The 18336-nt window shown below is 40.9% G+C and overlaps 1 protein-coding gene across 4 annotated transcripts in view; it reads left to right on the forward strand.

Moving 5' to 3' along the window:
• The window catches only part of ARHGAP40 (Rho GTPase activating protein 40), a 403388-nt gene that overhangs the window by 333016 nt on the left and 52036 nt on the right, over positions 1 to 18336 (forward strand). For all 4 annotated transcript variants that reach the window (XM_053715527.1, XM_053715605.1, XM_053715649.1 and 1 more), the window contains 3 exons: positions 1160 to 1232; positions 14184 to 14326; positions 14611 to 14776. In XM_053715527.1, the coding sequence (XP_053571502.1) occupies positions 1160 to 1232; positions 14184 to 14326; positions 14611 to 14776 (382 nt within the window). The remainder of the gene's footprint in view (positions 1 to 1159; positions 1233 to 14183; positions 14327 to 14610; positions 14777 to 18336) is intronic.

Below are 18336 nucleotides of genomic sequence, written 5' to 3' on the forward strand. Positions count from 1 at the left end.
GTTTTGATGTATTTGCTTCTTCGGAAGCAGTTTTTGGTAGAAAAGTTCTTCAGGCAGCTGTTTCAGTTTGATTCCTCTGCTTATGTTTTAAGTTTTTTTCTTTCATTTATGAGAAAAACTTATTTTTTGGTTGTGGGTTTAATTTTTTCAGCGGAAAATGGCTATTTTTTATTTTATCCCTCCCTCTCTAGTGACTCCTGTGTGGAGTTCCACATCTTGGGTATTTCTATCCCATATGTTACTAGCTCATGGACTTACGTGATAAATTCATTTCTTTCATATTGGCAAGAGTCCATGAGACCCACCCTTTTTATGGTGGTTATGATTTTTTTGTATAAAGCACAATTATTTCCAAATTCCTTTGTTGATGCTTTCTATTCCTTTCTTTATCACCCCACTACTTGGCTATTCGTTAAACTGAATTGTGGGTGTGGTGAGGGGTGTATTTATAGGCATTTTGAGGTTTGGGAAACTTTGCCCCTCCTTGTAGGATTGTATATCCCATACGTCACTAGCTCATGGACTCTTGCCAATATGAAAAAAAAGAATTTATCAGGTAAGTTCTTACATAAATGATGTATGTTATATGTGTGTATAATATATATATATATATATATATATATATATATATATATATATATGTGTGTGTGTGTGTATATATATATATATATATATGTGTGTGTGTGTCTGTATAATTGCCTTCTAATACAGCAACAATAAAAGGGTTTATGTTTTACTTCATCCTTCAGCACAAAGCTCTAGATTCCCTCAGTTAAATATTTTGTTTTAAAGTTACAGGACCTAGTTGTAGGTCCTGAATGTGTTCTTGACAGTGTTAGAGGAATGTGCTTTGTAAACCTGATGTATTTTTTTTAAATGTCTCACAACTATTTACAAAGAGGTATGACAGGCAGAGAAAATCATTCAAATCTGGTGCATTTTTCACATAAGTAACATACCTTTTTTAGATAGGATCTGTAATACTTCTGGTGCAGCTTGTTATTGGCTTTATTTGTCACACCCTTGTGTGAGAAGCAGTTATGTTGCCTTTAGACCTCTCTATCTAAAAGGAAGAGGTTATGCTTTGTGAATAAATTATCTGAGCACTCTATGTACCCATTGATATAATTAAATGTAATGATCATGCTGTCTCTTGCAGGAAGTCTTACTGGAAGAAAATGAGACTGAACAGAAGAATAATCCATCTGCAAACACTGAGCATACCCAAACATGTTAGTGTGTTTTTGTTGTTTTATCTCTTCCAGCGTTATAAATATTAGATTAATGCATAAGCATTTGGGTGTACAGTATAATTTGCTTTAACCCCTTAATGACCACAGCACTTTTCCATTTTCTGTCCGTTTGGGACCAAGGCTATTTTTACATTTTTGCGGTGTTTGTGTTTAGCTGTAATTTTCCTCTTACTCATTTACTGTACCCACACATATTATATACAGTTTTTCTCGCCATTAAATGGACTTTCTAAAGATACCATTATTTTCATCATATCTTATAATTTACTATAAAAAGTTTTATAAAATATGAGGAAAAAATGGAAAAAACACACTTTTCCTAACTTTGACCCCCAAAATCTGTTACACATTTACAACCACAAAAAAACACCCATGCTAAATAGTTTCTAAATTTTGTCCTGAGTTTAGAAATACCCAAGGTTTACATGTTCTTTGCTTTTTTGCAAGTTATAGGGCAATAAGTACAAGTAGCACTTTGCTATTTCCAAACCACTTTTTTTTTTTTTCAAAATTATCGCTAGTTACATTGGAACACTGATATCTTTCAGGAATCCCTGAATATCCCTTGACATGTATATATATTTTTTTTTAGAAGCCATCCCAAAGTATTGATCTAGGCCCATTTTGGTAAATTTCATGCCACCATTTCACCGCCAAATGCGATCAAATAAAAACAATTGTTCACTTTTTCACAAATTGTTTCACAAACTTTAGGCTTTTCACTGAAATTATTTACAAACAACTTGTGCAATTATGGCATAAATGGTTGTAAATGCTTCTCTGGGATCCCCTTTGTTCAGAAATAGCAGATATATATGGCTTTGGCGTTGCTTTTTGGTAATTAGAAGGCCGCTAAATGCCACTGCGCACAACGCGGGTATTATGCCCAGCAGTGAAGGGGTTAATTAGGGAGCATGTAGGGAGCTTCTATGGTTAATATTAGCTTTAGTGTAGTGTAGTAGACAACCCCAAGTATTGATCTAGGCCCATTTTGGTATATTTCATGCCACCATTTCACTGCCAAATGCGATCAAATTAAAAAAAATCGTTCACTTTTTCACAAACTTTAGGTTACTCACTGAAATTATTTACAAACAGCTTTTGCATTTATGGCACAAATGGCTGTAAATGCTTTTCTGGGATCCCCTTTGTTCAGAAATATCAGACATATATGGCTTTGGCGTTGCTTTTTGGTAATTAGAAGGCCGCTATATCCCGCTGCGCATCACACGTGTATTATGTCTAGCAGTGAAGGGGTTAATTAGGGAGCATGTAGGGAGCTTCTAGGGTTAATTTTAGTTTTAGTGTAGTGTAGTAGACAACCCCAAGTATTGATCTAGGCCCATTTTGGTATATTTCATGCCACCATTTCACAGCCAAATGAGACCAAATAAAAACAAAATGTTAAATTTTTCACAATTTTAGGTTTCTCACTGAAATGATTTACAAACAGCTTGTGGAATTATGGCACAAATGATTGTAAATGCTTCTCTGGGATCCCCTTTGTTCAGAAATAGCAGACATATATTGCTTTGGCTTTACTTTTTGATAATCAGAAGGCCGCTAAATGCCGCTGCGCACCACACATGTATTATGCCCAGCAGGGAAAGGGTTAATTAGGGAGCTTGTAGGGTTGATTTTAGCTTTAGTGTAGTAGACAACCCAAAGTATTGATCTAGGCCCATTTTGGTATATTTCATGCCACCATTTCACCGCCAAATGCGATCAAATTAAAAAAATTGTTCACTTTTTCACAAACTTTTTCACAAACTTTAGGTTTCTCACTGAAATTATTTACAAACAGCTTGTGCAATTATGGCACAAATGGTTGTAAATGTTTCTCTTTGATCCCCTTTGTTCAGAAATAGCAGACATATATGGCTTTGGCGTTGCTTTTTGGTAATTAGAAGGCTGCTAAATGTCGCTGTGCATCACATGTGTATTATGTCTAGCAGTGAAGGGGTTAATTAGGTAGCTTGTAGGGAGCTTGCAGGGTTAATTTTAGATTTAGTGTAGAGATCAGCCTCCCACCTGACACATCAGACCCCCTGTTCACTCCCAAACAGCTCTCTTCCCTCCCCCACCCCACAAATGTCCCCGCCATTTTAAATACTGGCAGAAAGTCTGCCTGTACTAAAATAAAAGGTAGGTTTTTTTATGTAGCATATTTACATATGCTGCTGTGAATTAGCCCCCAAGCTCCCTGACCCCCCCCCCCAACAGCTCTCTAGCCCTCCCCCTCTACCTTATTGGGAGCCATCTTGGGTCCTGGCAGCTTTTACAGTTTACAAAAAAAATGAGTTGTTTTTTTGTTTGTTTGTTTTTTCTGTAGTGTAGCTCCCCCCCCAAAGACCAACCCCCACCCCCTCCCAGATCTGTTTTCTCTTGTTAGGTGTATCCAGTCCACGGATCATCCATTACTTGCTAAATTTGTTACCAAAAAAACAGTGTAAATAACGTTCGACATTCATCCAGTTCTCTCTCAATGCAAATAGATCTTTCTCTTGTAAGGTGTATCCAGTCCACGGATCATCCATTACTTGTGGGATATTCTCCTTCCCTTGCAAGAGGATCACCCAGAGCAGAGCTGCTATATAGCTCCTCCCCTAACTGCCATACCCAGTCATTCTCTTGCAAGCTCTCAATATAGCTGGAGGTAGTTAGAGGAAAGTGGTAAAATATAGTTAGTTTTTTCTTCAATCAAAAGTTTATTGTTTTTAAATGGTACCGGAGTGTACTATTTTATCTCAGGCAGAATTTAGAAGAAGAATCTGCCTGCGTTTTTCTATGATCTTAGCACAAGTAACTAAGATCCACTGCTATTCTCTCATATGTCTGAGGAGTGAGGTAACTTCAGAGGGAGAATGGCGTGCAGGGTATCCTGCAATAAGGTATGTGCAGTTAAGTTTTTCTAGGGATGGAATTTGCTAGAAAATGCTGCTGATACCGGATTAATGTAAGTTAAAGCCTTAATACAGTGATTTAATAGCGACTAGTATCAGGCTTGCTATCAGAGGTATATACTCTGATTAATGTGCAATATAAAACGTTTGCTGGCATGTTTAATCGTTTTTATATATGCTTTGGTGATAAAACTTATTGGGGCCTAGTTTTTTCCACATGGCTGGCTTTATTTTTGCCTAGAAACAGTTTCCTGAGGCTTTCCACTGTTATAGTATAAAAGTTACAGTTGGTGCAGTTAAAATGACAAACTGTGACATTCAGCTTCCCTCAGCAGTCCCCTGCATGCTATAGGACATCTCTGAAGGGCTCAAAAGGCTTCAAAAGTAGGAGCTGTGGCAGTTGTTATGACTGTTTAAAAAACATATTTTTCATTTTGTTAATCTGTTTTTTGTATTAAGGGGTTAATCATCCATTTGCAAGTGGGTGCAATGCTCTGCTAACTTGTTACATACAATGTAAAAATTTCGTTAGTTTAACTGCCTTTTTTCACTGTTATTTCAAATTTTGGCAAAATTTGTTTCTCTTAAAGGCACAGTAACGTTTTTTTTATATTGCTTGTTAACTTGATTTAAAGTGTTTTCCAAGCTTGCTAGTCTCATTGCTAGTCTGTATAAACATGTCTGACATAGAGGAAACTCCTTGTTCATTATGTTTAAAAGCCATGGTGGAACCCCATAGGAGAATGTGTACTAAATGTATTGATTTCACTTTAAACAATAAAGATCAGCTGTTATCTTTAAAAGAATTATCACCAGAGGATTCTGATGAGGGGGAAGTTATGCCGACTAACTCTCCCCACGTGTCGGACCCTTTGACTCCCGCTCAAGGGACTCACGCTAAAATAGCGCCAAGTACATCAAAGACGCCCATAGCGATTACTTTGCAGGACATGGCGGCAATCATGGATAATACCCTGTCAGCGGTATTAGCCAGACTGCCTGAATTCAGAGGAAAGCGCGATAGCTCTGGGGTTAGACATAATACAGAGCGCGCAGATGTTTTAAGGCCCATGTCTGATACTGCGTCACAATATGCAGAAGCTGAGGAAGAGCTTCAGTCTGTGGGTGACGTCTCTGACTCGGGGAAACCTGATTCAGATATGTCTACTTTTAAATTTAAGCTTGAGAACCTCCGGGTGTTGCTTGGAGAGGTTTTAGCTGCTCTGAATGACTGTGACACAATTGCAGTGCCAGAGAAATTGTGTAGACTGGATAAATACTACGCGGTGCTGGTGTGTACTGACGTTTTTCCAATACCTAAAAGGTTTACAGAAATTATTACTAAGGAGTGGGACAGACCCGGTGTGCCGTTTTCCCCCCCTCCTATTTTTAGAAAAATGTTTCCAATAGACGCCACCACACGGGACTTATGGCAGACGGTCCCTAAGGTGGAGGGAGCAGTTTCTACTTTAGCAAAGCGTACCACTATCCCTGTCGAGGACAGTTGTGCTTTTTCAGATCCAATGGATAAAAAATTAGAAGGTTACCTTAAGAAAATGTTTATTCAACAAGGTTTTATCCTGCAGCCCCTTGCATGCATTGCTCCTGTCACTGCTGCTGCGGCGTTCTGGTTTGAGTCTCTGGAAGAGGCCTTTCAGACAGCTACTCCATTGACTGAAATACTTGACAAGCTTAGAACACTTAAGCTAGCTAATTCTTTTGTTTCTGATGCCATTGTTCATTTGACTAAACTAACGGCTAAGAATTCTGGATTCGCCATCTAAATTACTTAACATTCCCTTCAAGGGGCAGACCCTATTCGGGCCTGGTTAGAAGGAAATTATTGCTGACATTACTGGAGGTAAGGGTCATACCCTTCCACAGGATAGGGCCAAATCAAGGGCCAAACAGTCTAATTTTCGTGCCTTTCGAAACTTCAAGGCAGGTGCAGCATCAACTTCCTCTGCTACAAAACAAGAGGGAACTTTTGCACAATCCAAGCCGGCCTGGAAATCTAACCAGGCCTGGAGCAAAGGCAAGCAGGCCAGAAAGCCTGCTGCTGCCTCTAAGACAGCATGAAGGAACGGCCCCCTATCCGGCAACGGATCTAGTAGGGGGCAGACTTTCTCTCTTCGCCCAGGCGTGGGCAAGAGATGTTCAGGATCCCTGGGCGTTGGAGATCATATCTCAGGGATATCTTCTGGACTTCAAAGCTTCCCCCCCCCCCCCACAAGGGAGATTTCACCTTTCGAGATTATCTGTAAACCAGATAAAGAAAGAGGCATTCTTACGCTGTGTGCAAGACCTCCTAATAATGGGAGTGATCCATCCAGTTCCACAGATGGAACAAGGACAGGGATTTTATTCAAATCTGTTTGTGGTTCCAAAAAAGAGGGAACCTTCAGACCAATTTTGGATCTAAAGATCTTAAACAAATTCCTCAGAGTTCCATCGTTCAAAATGGAAACTATTCAGACAATCCTACCTATGATCCAGGAGGGTCAGTACATGACCACAGTGGATTTGAAGGATGCTTACCTTCACATACCGATTCACAAAGATCATCATCGGTTCCTAAGGTTTGCCTTTCTAGACAGGCATTACCAGTTTGTGGCTCTTCCCTTCGGGTTAGCTACAGCCCCAATAATTTTTACAAAGGTTCTGGGGTCTCTTCTGGCGGTCTTAAGACCACGGGGCATAGCAGTGGCCCCTTATCTAGACGACATCCTGATACAGGCGTCAAACTTCCAAATTGCCAAATCTCATATGGACATAGTGTTGGCATTTTTGAGGTCGCATGGGTGGAAAGTGAACAAGGGAAAGAGTTCTCTATCACCCCTCACAAGGGTTTCCTTCCTAGGAACTCTGATAGATTCTGTAGAAATGAAAATTTACCTGACGGAGTCCAGGTTATCAAAGCTTCTAAATTCCTGCCTTGTTCTTCACTACATGGCTATCTCGGGTCCATCTGTCCAAAGGTATGACCTTTCGCAGGCCAGATTGGAAAATTGTAACAACAGATGCCAGCCTTCTTGGTTGGGGTGCAGTCTGGAATTCCCTGAAGGCTCAGGGATCGTGGACTCAGGAGGAGAAACTCCTCCCAATAAATATTCTGGAGTTAAGAGCAATATTCAATGCTCTTCTAGCTTGGCCTCAGTTAGCAACCCTGAGGTTCATCGGATTTCAGTCGGACAACATCACGACTGTGGCTTACATCAACCATCAAGGGGGGACCAGGAGCTCCCTAGCGATGTTAGAAGTCTCCAAGATAATTCGCTGGGCAGAGACTCACTCTTGCCATCTATCAGCGATCCATATCCCAGGTGTAGAGAACTGGGAGGCGGATTTTCTAAGTCGTCAGACTTTTCATCCGGGGGAGTGGGAACTCCATCCGGAGGTGTTTGCTCAATTGGTTCAACGTTGGGGCACACCAGAATTGGATCTCATGGCGTCTCGCCAGAACGCCAAGCTTCCTTGTTACGGATCCAGGTCCAGGGACCCAGAAGCGACGCTGATAGATGCTCTAGCAGCACCGTGGTTCTTCAACCTGGCTTATGTGTTTCCACCGTTTCCTCTGCTCCCTCGACTGATTGCCAAAATCAAACAGGAGAGAGCATCGGTGATCTTGATCGCGCCTGCGTGGCCACGCAGGACCTGGTATGCAGACCTGGTGGACATGTCATCCTTTCCACCTTGGCCTCTGCCTCTGAGACAAGACCTTCTACTACAAGGTCCTTTCAATCATCCAAATCTAATTTCTCTGAGACTGACTGCCTGGAGATTGAACGCTTGATTTTATCAAGGCGTGGCTTCTCTGAGTCAGTCATCGATACCTTAATACAGGCACGAAAGCCTGTAACCAGGAAAATCTACCATAAGATATGGCGCAAATATCTTCATTGGTGTGAATCCAAGAATTACTCATGGAGTAAGGTTAGGATTCCTAGGATATTGTCCTTTCTCCAAGAGGGTTTGGATAAAGGATTATCAGCTAGCTCTTTAAAGGGACAGATTTCTGCTCTGTCTATCCTTTTGCACAAGCGTCTGGCAGAGGTTCCAGACGTCCAGGCATTTTGTCAGGCTTTGGGTAGAATTCAGCCTGTGTTTAAACTTGTTGCTCCTCCATGGAGCTTAAACTTGGTTCTTAAGGTTCTTCAAGGAGTTCCGTTTGAACCCCTTCATTCCATTGATATCAAACTTTTATCTTGGAAAGTTCTGTTTTTGATGGCTATTTCCTCGGCTCGTAGAGTCTCTGAGTTATCAGCTTTACAATGTGATTCTCCTGATTTTCCATACAGATAAAGTAGTTCTGCGTACGAAACCTGGGATTTTACCTAAGGTAGTTTCCAACAAGAATATCAATCAAGAGATTGTTGTTCCATCATTGTGTCCTAATCCTTCTTCAAAGAAGGAACGTCTTTTACATAATTTGGACGTAGTCCGTGCTTTAAAGTTTTACTTACAAGCGACTAAAGATTTTCGTCAAACATCTTCCCTGTTTGTTGTTTACTCTGGACAGAGGAGAGGTCAGAAGGCTTCGGCAACCTCTCTTTCTTTTTGGCTTCGGAGCGTAATACGCTTAGCCTATGAGACTGCTGGACAGCAGCCCCCTGAAAGGATTACAGCTCATTCTACTAGAGCTGTGGCTTCCACCTGGGCCTTTAAAAATGAGGCTTCTGTTGAACAGATTTGCAAAGCGGCGACTTGGTCTTCGCTTCATACCTTTTCAAAATTTTACAAATTTGATACTTTTTGCTTCTTCGGAGGCTATTTTTGGGAGAAAGGTTCTACAGGCAGTGGTCCCTTCCATTTAAGTACCTGCCTTGTCCCTCCCTTCATCCGTGTACTTTAGCTTTGGTATTGGTATCCCACAAGTAATGGATGATCCGTGGACTGGATACACCTAACAAGAGAAAACATAATTTATGCTTACCTGATAAATTTATTTCTTTTGTGGTGTATCCAGTCCACGGCCCGCCCTGTCCTTTTAAGGCAGGTCTAAATTTTAAACTACAGTCACCACTGCACCCTATGGTTTCTCCTTTCTCGGCTAGTTTCAGTCGAATGACTGGATATGGCAGTTAGGGGAGGAGCTATATAGCAGCTCTGGTGTGGGTGATCCTCTTGCAACTTCCTGTTGGGAAGAAGAATATCCCACAAGTAATGGATGATCCGTGGACTGGATACACCACAAGAGAAATACATTTATCCGGTAAGCATAAATTATGTTTTTATTGCACTTCCCTCCCCCCTCTCTCCCACTTTTGCCAAACATTTTTTCTGTAGTGTAGCGGTTCCCACCCGCTCCCTCCCAGTGCAGGCGCCTGCCCCCCGTACCCGCGTGCCCCCGGCGACCCTGCCCCCCTCTTTCTGATCCAAGCCATCGATGGCCGCTCACCCGCCTCCCACACCAGCTCCCACCCACCAACGATACCGGCCATCAATGTCCGGTGCAGAGAGGGTCACAGAGTGGCTCTCTCTGCATCGGAAGAGTAAGAAATGTTATTCCAGGATGCCTCAATATCGAGGCATCACTGCAATAACCGGAAAGCAGCTGGAAGCAATCAGGATCGCTTCCACTGCTTTCCAAGACTGACGACGTACGTCGTACGTCCTCAGTCATTAAGAGTATTTTTTGTGAGGACGTACAGCGTACGTCATTGGTCATTAAGGGGTTAAATGTGTCACATATTTAAATATACGATTCGCCTTAAAGTGTTAATAGGGTGAGGTTAAATGAGCCCACTCTTGTTCTGTATCGGTTGCAAAGGCAACCAGTGGTATGGGTGCACAGTATATGATATGTAACAGAGCAGGGCTCTTCTATGGGGTTTGCCTTGATGCTGACAGATGTACTTACATGTATGACCAAAATATGATACTAAATCTCCACTTTTTCTCTTAAAGGGATAGTAAAATCAAAATTAAACTTTCATGATTAAGATAGGGCATGCAATTTTAAACAGCTTTCTAATTTACTTTTATCATCAAATTTGCTTTGTTCTTTTGGTATTCTTAGTTGAAAGTAAACCTAGGTAGGCTCATATGCTAATTTCTAAGCCCTTGAAGGCTGCCTCTAAACTGAATGCATTTGACAGTTTTTCACAGCTAGAGGGCAATAGTTCATGTGTTTCATATAAATAACATTGTGCTCATGCACACAAACAGCTAGATTTAGAGTTTTGTCGGTAACGACCCGCGTAGCTAACGCTGGCTTTTTTCTGGCCGCACCTTTAAAATAACTCTGGTATTGAGAGTTCACAGAATGGCTGCGTTAGGCTCCAAAAAAGGAGCGTAGAGCATATTTAACGCAACTTCAACTCTCGATACCAGAGTTGCTTACGGACGCGGCCAGCCTCAAAAACGTGCTCGTGCACGATTCCCCCATAGGAAACAATGGGGCTGTTTGAGCTGAAAAAAAACCTAACACCTGCAAAAAAGCCGCGTTCAGCTCCTAACGCAGCCCCATTGTTTGCTATGGGGAAACACTTTCTACGTCTGCCCCGAGTCTAAACACCCCTAACCTTACACTTATTAACCCCTAATCTGCCGCCCCCGCTATCGCTGACCCCTGCATATTATTATTAACCCCTAATCTGCCGCTCCGTAAACCGCCGCTACTTACATTATCCCTATGTACCCCTAATCTGCTGCCCCTAACACCGCCAACCCCTATATTATATTTATTAACCCCTAATCTGCCCCCCACAACGTCGCCTCCACCTGCCTACACTTATTCTAGGGGGCTTAGAGTAGGTGTAATTAGTTTAAAATTGTTGTAATATATTTCTAATGTTTGTAAATATTTTTTTATTTTTTGTAATTTAGTTCTTTTTTATTTTTTGTACTTTAGATAGTTTATTTAATTGTATTTATTTGTAGGAATTGTATTTAATTTATTTATTGATAGTGTAGTGTTAGGTTTAATAGTAGATAATTATAGGTATTTTATTTAATTAATTTATTGATAGTGTAGTGTTAGGTTTAATTGTAACTAAGGTTAGGATTTATTTTACAGGTAATTTTGTAATTATTTTAACTATTTTAGCTATTAAATAGTTCTTAACTATTTAATAGCTATTGTACCTGGTTAAAATAAATACAAAGTTACCTGTAAAATAAATATAAATCCTAAAATAGCTATAATATAATTATAATTTATATTGTAGCTATATTAGGATTTATTTTACAGGTAAGTATTTAGCTTTAAATAGGATTAATTTATTTAATAAGAGTTAATTAATTTCGTTAGATGTAAATTATATTTAATTTAGGGGGGTGTTAGTGTTAGGGTTAGACTTAGCTTTAGGGGTTAATACATTTATTAGAATAGCGGTGAGCTCCAGTCGGCAGATTAGGGGTTAATAATTGAAGTTAGGTGTCGGCGATGTTAGGGAGGGCAGATTAGGGGTTAATACTATTTATTATAGGGTTAGTGAGGCGGATTAGGGGTTAATAACTTTATTATAATAGCGGTGCGGTCCGCTCGGCAGATTAGGGGTTAATAAGTGTAGGCAGGTGGAGGCGACGTTGTGGGGGGCAGATTAGGGGTTCATAAATATAATATAGGGGTCGGCGGTGTTATGGGCAGCAGATTAGGGGTACATAGCTATAATGTAGGTGGCAGCTCTTTGCGGTCGGCAGATTAGGGGTTAATTATTGTAGGTAGCTGGCTGCGACATTGTGGGGGGCAGGTTAGGGGTTAATAAATATAATATAGGGGTCGGCGGTGTTAGGGGCAGCAGATTAGGGGTACATAAGAATAACGTAGGTGGCGGTTGGCAGATTAGGGGTTAAAAAATTTTAATCGAGTATCGGCGATGTTGGGGGACCTCGGTTTAGGGGTGCATAGGTAGTTTATGGGTGTTAGTGTACTTTAGAGCACAGTAGTTAAGAGCTTTATGAACCGGCGTTAGCCCAGAAAGCTCTTAACTACTGACTTTTTTCTGCGGCTGGAGTTTTGTCGTTAGATTTCTAACGCTCACTTCAGCCACGACTCTAAATACCGGAGTTAGAAAGATCCCATTGAAAAGATAGGATACGCAATTGAAATAAGGGGATCTGCGGTATGGAAAAGTCGCGGCTGAAAAGTGAGCGTTAGACCCTTTTTTGAATGACTCCAAATACCGGCGGTAGCCTAAAACCAGCGTTAGGAGCCTCTAACGCTGGTTTTCACGGCTACCGCCAAACTCTAAATCTAGGCCAAAGTTATTTAAGAGTCAGCACTAATTGCCTGAAATTGCAAGTCTGTCAAAATATCTGAGATAAGGAGGCAGTCTGCAAAAGCTTAGATACAAGGTAATTACAGAGGTAAAAAGTATATTTCTGTAACAGTGTTGGTTATTGAAAACTCAGGAATGGTAAATAAATGGATTATTATCTTTTTAAACAATAACATTTTTGGTGTTTACTATACCTTTAAGTTTGGGGATCTGATTTTTTTCCTCTTGTTTATAAATTGTAAATCGTGGCTATATTTTGTCCTAGCAGCCGCTCTTTGAGAGTGGTATTAGCTATCAGGCTTTGTTTCCCTTTCATACCCACTCTCTGCTAGAGCCAATAACAATTCAGAAGTGAAGAATCCTACAAATGTTCCCTACAGTTCTACACTTGTTTAACATCATGTGTAATTTTAAGGGGTGTGTTTGATTACATCATACATAAAAGTAGGCTTGTAATGCGGGACACACAGCCTTTCATAACAGTAGTTTGTTTTTGCGTGAACAACTGGGTATAATAATAATGCTGTAGCCTGTCCGGACTGCTCACAGCACCACCCTTGGTTGTTTGTGATTTCTATATTAAGGAGCTAAAACGAAATATTGCATCAGAAGTTAGACACAGAATAGGCAGAGAAAATAAGAATGGCAGAACGTTGGTTAAAGGGACATGAGAGTAAAAAAATTAACCGTCATGTTTAGAGCTTGTTATTTTAAAAGATGTTTCCATTTACTGCTATTATCTATTTTATTTAGTTCTTTTGGTGTCTTATGATGAAAAGCACGCTTAGGTAGGCTTAGGAGCCGTCATGCGCTACTGGTTGCTAACTGGGCATTGGTGGTCGCATACAAATGTATGTTGTTGTTGGCTCACCAGATGTGTTCATCTATGTCCCAGTAGCGCATTACTGCTCTGGAACTGACTTTAACTGTGTGTTTAATGCCTTTGCAGGGTTTTAACACATATTTATAATATTTATATGCAAGCAATAGTGCAATAATAAAATGCTTGAATTATTTGTATAATAATATTAACACCAATAATAACCTTAATACTACTATTCCTCAGTGATATACTGTACATGGAGTGTCAGTGGGTACAATAATTTAAAAGAGTCCATGATTAACTGAGGCAGATAGATCAGAAAATGCTGTTCCCTAAAATAATTACAATATAAGAGGATGTTCCTGGAGACAAAACGTTAGTTGTTTGCTTTAAGTGCTGATTGTAGGGCTGGGTCTAATCTACTCCTATTAATTTTTCTTCATTCTCTTGTTATCTTTATTTAAAAAAGCAGGAATGTATGCATAGGAGCCGGCACATTTTTGGTTCAATGCCCTGGATAGCGCTTGTTGGTTGGTAGCTACATTTAGCCACCAATCAGCAAGTGCTACCCAGGTGCTGAACCAAAGATGGCCCGGTTCGTAAGCTTACATTCCTGCTTTTTCAAATAAAGATACCAAGGGAACAAAGAAAAATTAATAATAGGAGAAAATTAGAAAGTTGCTTAAAATTTCATGTTCTATCTGAATCATGAAAGAAAAAATGTGGGTTCAGTATTCCTTTAATCCACACAGAATACAATATATTTATGGTAAAAAAAAAAAAAGATAATTCCTCTTTGTTTCAGACATTTCAGTTGCAACTTTGCAGAGTTGCAACATTTTGATTGTAATGTTTTGTTGTATGATATTGTTTGTGGCTAACTCATAGCTGCAATAATCATGTGAATATGCCTGATATTTATGAATAACTTTGGTAACAATTATAACAATATTTTTACATTGTATTATGGTTTTTTTAACAGCACATACTCCTGGTGTTCCCAATATTTCAAGCTCCACAGATGTTTTTAACACAGATGTAGCATATTCTGAACAGGCAGCAAGCAGGCTGAAGATGTGTTACATGCGAAAGAGCCACACAGCAGAGCACTCCGGGTCACTTCCTGTAAGTGTTAGCACAAACATTGAAATATCGCCCTTAGCAAACAATGGCTCCTGCATATAATCTATTATCAATAACATTCTAGTGTTTCTTACACCCTCTCCCTATAACTCCTTTTATTGCTTTGTAAAACCTCCCCATATGTACTGTAATGTAACTCCTCTTGCTTCTAAGTAGAAACAGGGTTCCATTTCCTTTTTGTAGACTGGGTGAGTCTAGGATCAAACATAGGTTTGTGTCCTGTCTTCAGGCTGTGGTTCCTAAATGAATTCCCTTCATGTACACAGACATTTCAAATGCATAAAGGGCGTCTTGGAGTGACTCGGGTATCAGACCTATCTCCTGCTGACATGAAGCAAGTGCTTGCTCTGGTTTTGATTGAGCTGACTGCCTTGTGTGATGTCTTAGATCTGGACCTGAAAAGGAATAAAGCTGTGAAACGCAAGGCCACAGGTGAGTCCCTCTTTCACCTTTCTTATCCAAATAGGTAATTGTTTAGCAATGGGATGCTATTTTTTGCTTGCGCTGTGTCCTTAATGTCCAAGATTCAATCTCTGCAATCAACCATTTTGTTTTGTCCCTCCCCTTACTTATGGCTTTTCTCCTCTTACCTGTATTGTATCTTTTCTCTCTCTCTCTCTCTCTCTCTCTCTCTCTCTCTCTCTTTCTCTCTCTCTCTCTCTCTTTCTCTCTCTCTCTTTCTCTCTCTCTCTCTTTCTCTCTCTCTCTTTCTCTCTCTCTCTTTCTCTCTCTCTCTCTCTTTCTCTCTCTCTCTCTTTCTCCAACATAGGTGTGTCCGGTCCACGGCGTCATCCTTACTTGTGGGATATTCTCCTCCCCAACAGGAAATGGCAAAGAGCCCAGCAAAGCTGGTCACATGATCCCTCCTAGGCTCCGCCTACCCCAGTCATTCTCTTTGCCGTTGTACAGGCAACATCTCCACGGAGATGGCTTAGAGTTTTTTAGTGTTTAACTGTAGTTTTTATTATTCAATCAAGAGTTTGTTATTTTAAAATAGTGCTGGTATGTACTATTTACTCTGAAACAGAAAAGAGATGAAGATTTCTGTTTGTAAGAGGAAAATGATTTTAGCAGCCGTTACTAAAATCGATGGCTGTTCCACACAGGACTGTTGAGAGGAATTAACTTCAGTTGGGGGAACAGTGAGCAGACTTTTGCTGCTTGAGGTATGACACATTCTAACAAGACGATGTAATGCTGGAAGCTGTCATTTTCCCTATGGGATCCGGTAAGCCATTTTTATTACAGACAGTAAATAAGGGCTTTACAAGGGCTTGTTAAGACTGTAGACATTTTCTGGGCTAAATCGATTCATATATAAACATATTTAGCCTTGAGGAATCATTTTAATCTGGGTATTTTGTAAAATAATATCGGCAGGCACTGTTTTGGACACCTTATTCTCTAGGGACTTTCCCTAATCATAGGCAGAGCCTCATTTTCGCGCCGGTATTGCGCACTTGTTTTTGAGAAGCATGACATGCAGTCGCATGTGTGAGGAGCTCTGATACATAGAAAAGACTTTCTGAAGGCGTCATTTGGTATCGTATTCCCCTTTGGGCTTGGTTGGGTCTCAGCAAAGCAGATACCAGGGACTGTAAAGGGGTTAAAGATAAAAACGGCTCCGGTTCCGTTATTTTAAGGGTTAAAGCTTCCAAATTTGGTGTGCAATACTTTTAAGGCTTTAAGACACTGTGGTGAAATTTTGGTGAATTTTGAACAATTCCTTCATACTTTTTCGCAATTGCAGTAATAAAGTGTGTTCAGTTTAAAATTTAAAGTGACAGTAACGGTTTTATTTTAAAACGTTTTTTGTACTTTGTTATCAAGTTTATGCCTGTTTAACATGTCTGAACTACCAGATAGACTGTGTTCTGAATGTGGGGAAGCCAAGGTTCCTTCTCATTTAAATAGATGTGATTTATGTGACACAGAAAATGATGCCCAAGATGATTCCTCAAGTGAGGGGAGTAAGCATGGTACTGCATCATTCCCTCCTTCGTCTACTCCAGTCTTGCCCACTCAGGAGGCCCCTAGTACATCTAGCGCGCCAATACTCCTTACTATGCAACAATTAACGGCTGTAATGGATAATTCTATCAAAAACATTTTAGCCAAAATGCCCACTTATCAGCGTAAGCGCGACTGCTCTGTTTTAGATACTGAAGAGCATGAGGACGCTGATGATAATGGTTCTGATATGCCCCTACACCAGTTTGAGGGGGCCAGGGAGGTTTTGTCTGAGGGAGAAATTTCAGATTCAGGGAAAATTTCTCAACAAGCTGAACCCGATCTGATTACATTTAAATTTAAGTTGGAACATCTCCGCGCTCTGCTTAAGGAGGTGTTATCCACTCTGGATGATTGTGAGAATTTGATCATCCCAGAGAAACTATGTAAAATGGACAAGTTCCTAGAGGTCCCGGGGCCCCCAGAAGCTTTTCCTATACCCAAGCGGGTGGCGGACATTGTAAATAAAGAATGGGAAAGGCCCGGTATACCTTTCGTCCCTCCCCCCATATTTAAAAAATTGTTTCCTATGGTCGACCCCAGAAAGGACTTATGGCAGACAGTCCCCAAGGTCGAGGGGGCGGTTTCTACTTTAAACAAACGCACCACTATACCCATAGAAGATAGTTGTGCTTTCAAAGATCCTATGGATAAAAAATTAGAAGGTTTGCTTAAAAAGATGTTTGTTCAGCAAGGTTACCTTCTACAACCAATTTCATGCACTGTCCCTGTCACTACAGCCGCGTGTTTCTGGTTCGATGAGCTAGAAAAGGCGATCGATAGTGATTCTCCTCCTTATGAGGAGATTATGGACAGAATCCGTGCTCTCAAATTGGCTAATTCTTTCACCCTAGACGCCACTTTGCAATTGGCTAGGTTAGCGGCGAAAAATTCTGGGTTTGCTATTGTGGCGCGCAGAGCGCTTTGGTTGAAATCTTGGTCAGCGGATGCGTCTTCCAAGAACAAATTGCTTAACATTCCTTTCAAGGGGAAAACGCTGTTTGGCCCTGACTTGAAAGAGATTATCTCTGATATCACTGGGGGTAAGGGCCACGCCCTTCCTCAGGATAGGTCTTTCAAGGCCAAAAATAAACCTAATTTTCGTCCCTTTCGTAGAAACGGACCAGCCCCAAGTGCTACGTCCTCTAAGCAAGAGGGTAATACTTCTCAAGCCAAGCCAGCCTGGAGACCAATGCAAGGCTGGAACAAGGGAAAGCAGGCCAAGAAACCTGCCACTGCTACCAAGACAGCATGAAATGTTGGCCCCCGATCCGGGACCGGATCTGGTGGGGGGCAGACTCTCTCTCTTCGCTCAGGCTTGGGCAAGAGATGTTCTGGATCCTTGGGCACTAGAAATAGTCTCCCAAGGTTATCTTCTGGAATTCAAGGGGCTTCCCCCAAGGGGGAGGTTCCACAGGTCTCAATTGTCTTCAGACCACATAAAGAGACAGGCATTCTTACATTGTGTAGAAGACCTGTTAAAAATGGGAGTGATTCATCCTGTTCCATTAGGAGAACAAGGGATGGGGTTCTACTCCAATCTGTTCGTAGTTCCCAAAAAAGAGGGAACGTTCAGACCAATCTTAGATCTCAAGATCCTAAACAAGTTTCTCAAGGTTCCATCGTTCAAAATGGAAACCATTCGAACAATTCTTCCTTCCATCCAGGAAGGTCAATTCATGACCACGGTGGATTTAAAGGATGCGTATCTACATATTCCTATCCACAAGGAACATCATCGGTTCCTAAGGTTCGCATTCCTGGACAAGCATTACCAGTTCGTGGCACTTCCTTTCGGATTAGCCACTGCTCCAAGGATTTTCACAAAGGTACTAGGGTCCCTTCTAGCGGTACTAAGACCAAGGGGCATTGCAGTAGTACCTTACTTGGACGACATTCTGATTCAAGCGTCGTCCCTTCCTCAAGCAAAGGCTCACACGGACATAGTCCTGGCCTTTCTCAGATCTCACGGATGGAAAGTG

The sequence above is a fragment of the Bombina bombina genome, chromosome 1 (genome assembly GCF_027579735.1).
Source record: "Bombina bombina isolate aBomBom1 chromosome 1, aBomBom1.pri, whole genome shotgun sequence".
NCBI classification, from domain to species: domain Eukaryota; kingdom Metazoa; phylum Chordata; class Amphibia; order Anura; family Bombinatoridae; genus Bombina; species Bombina bombina.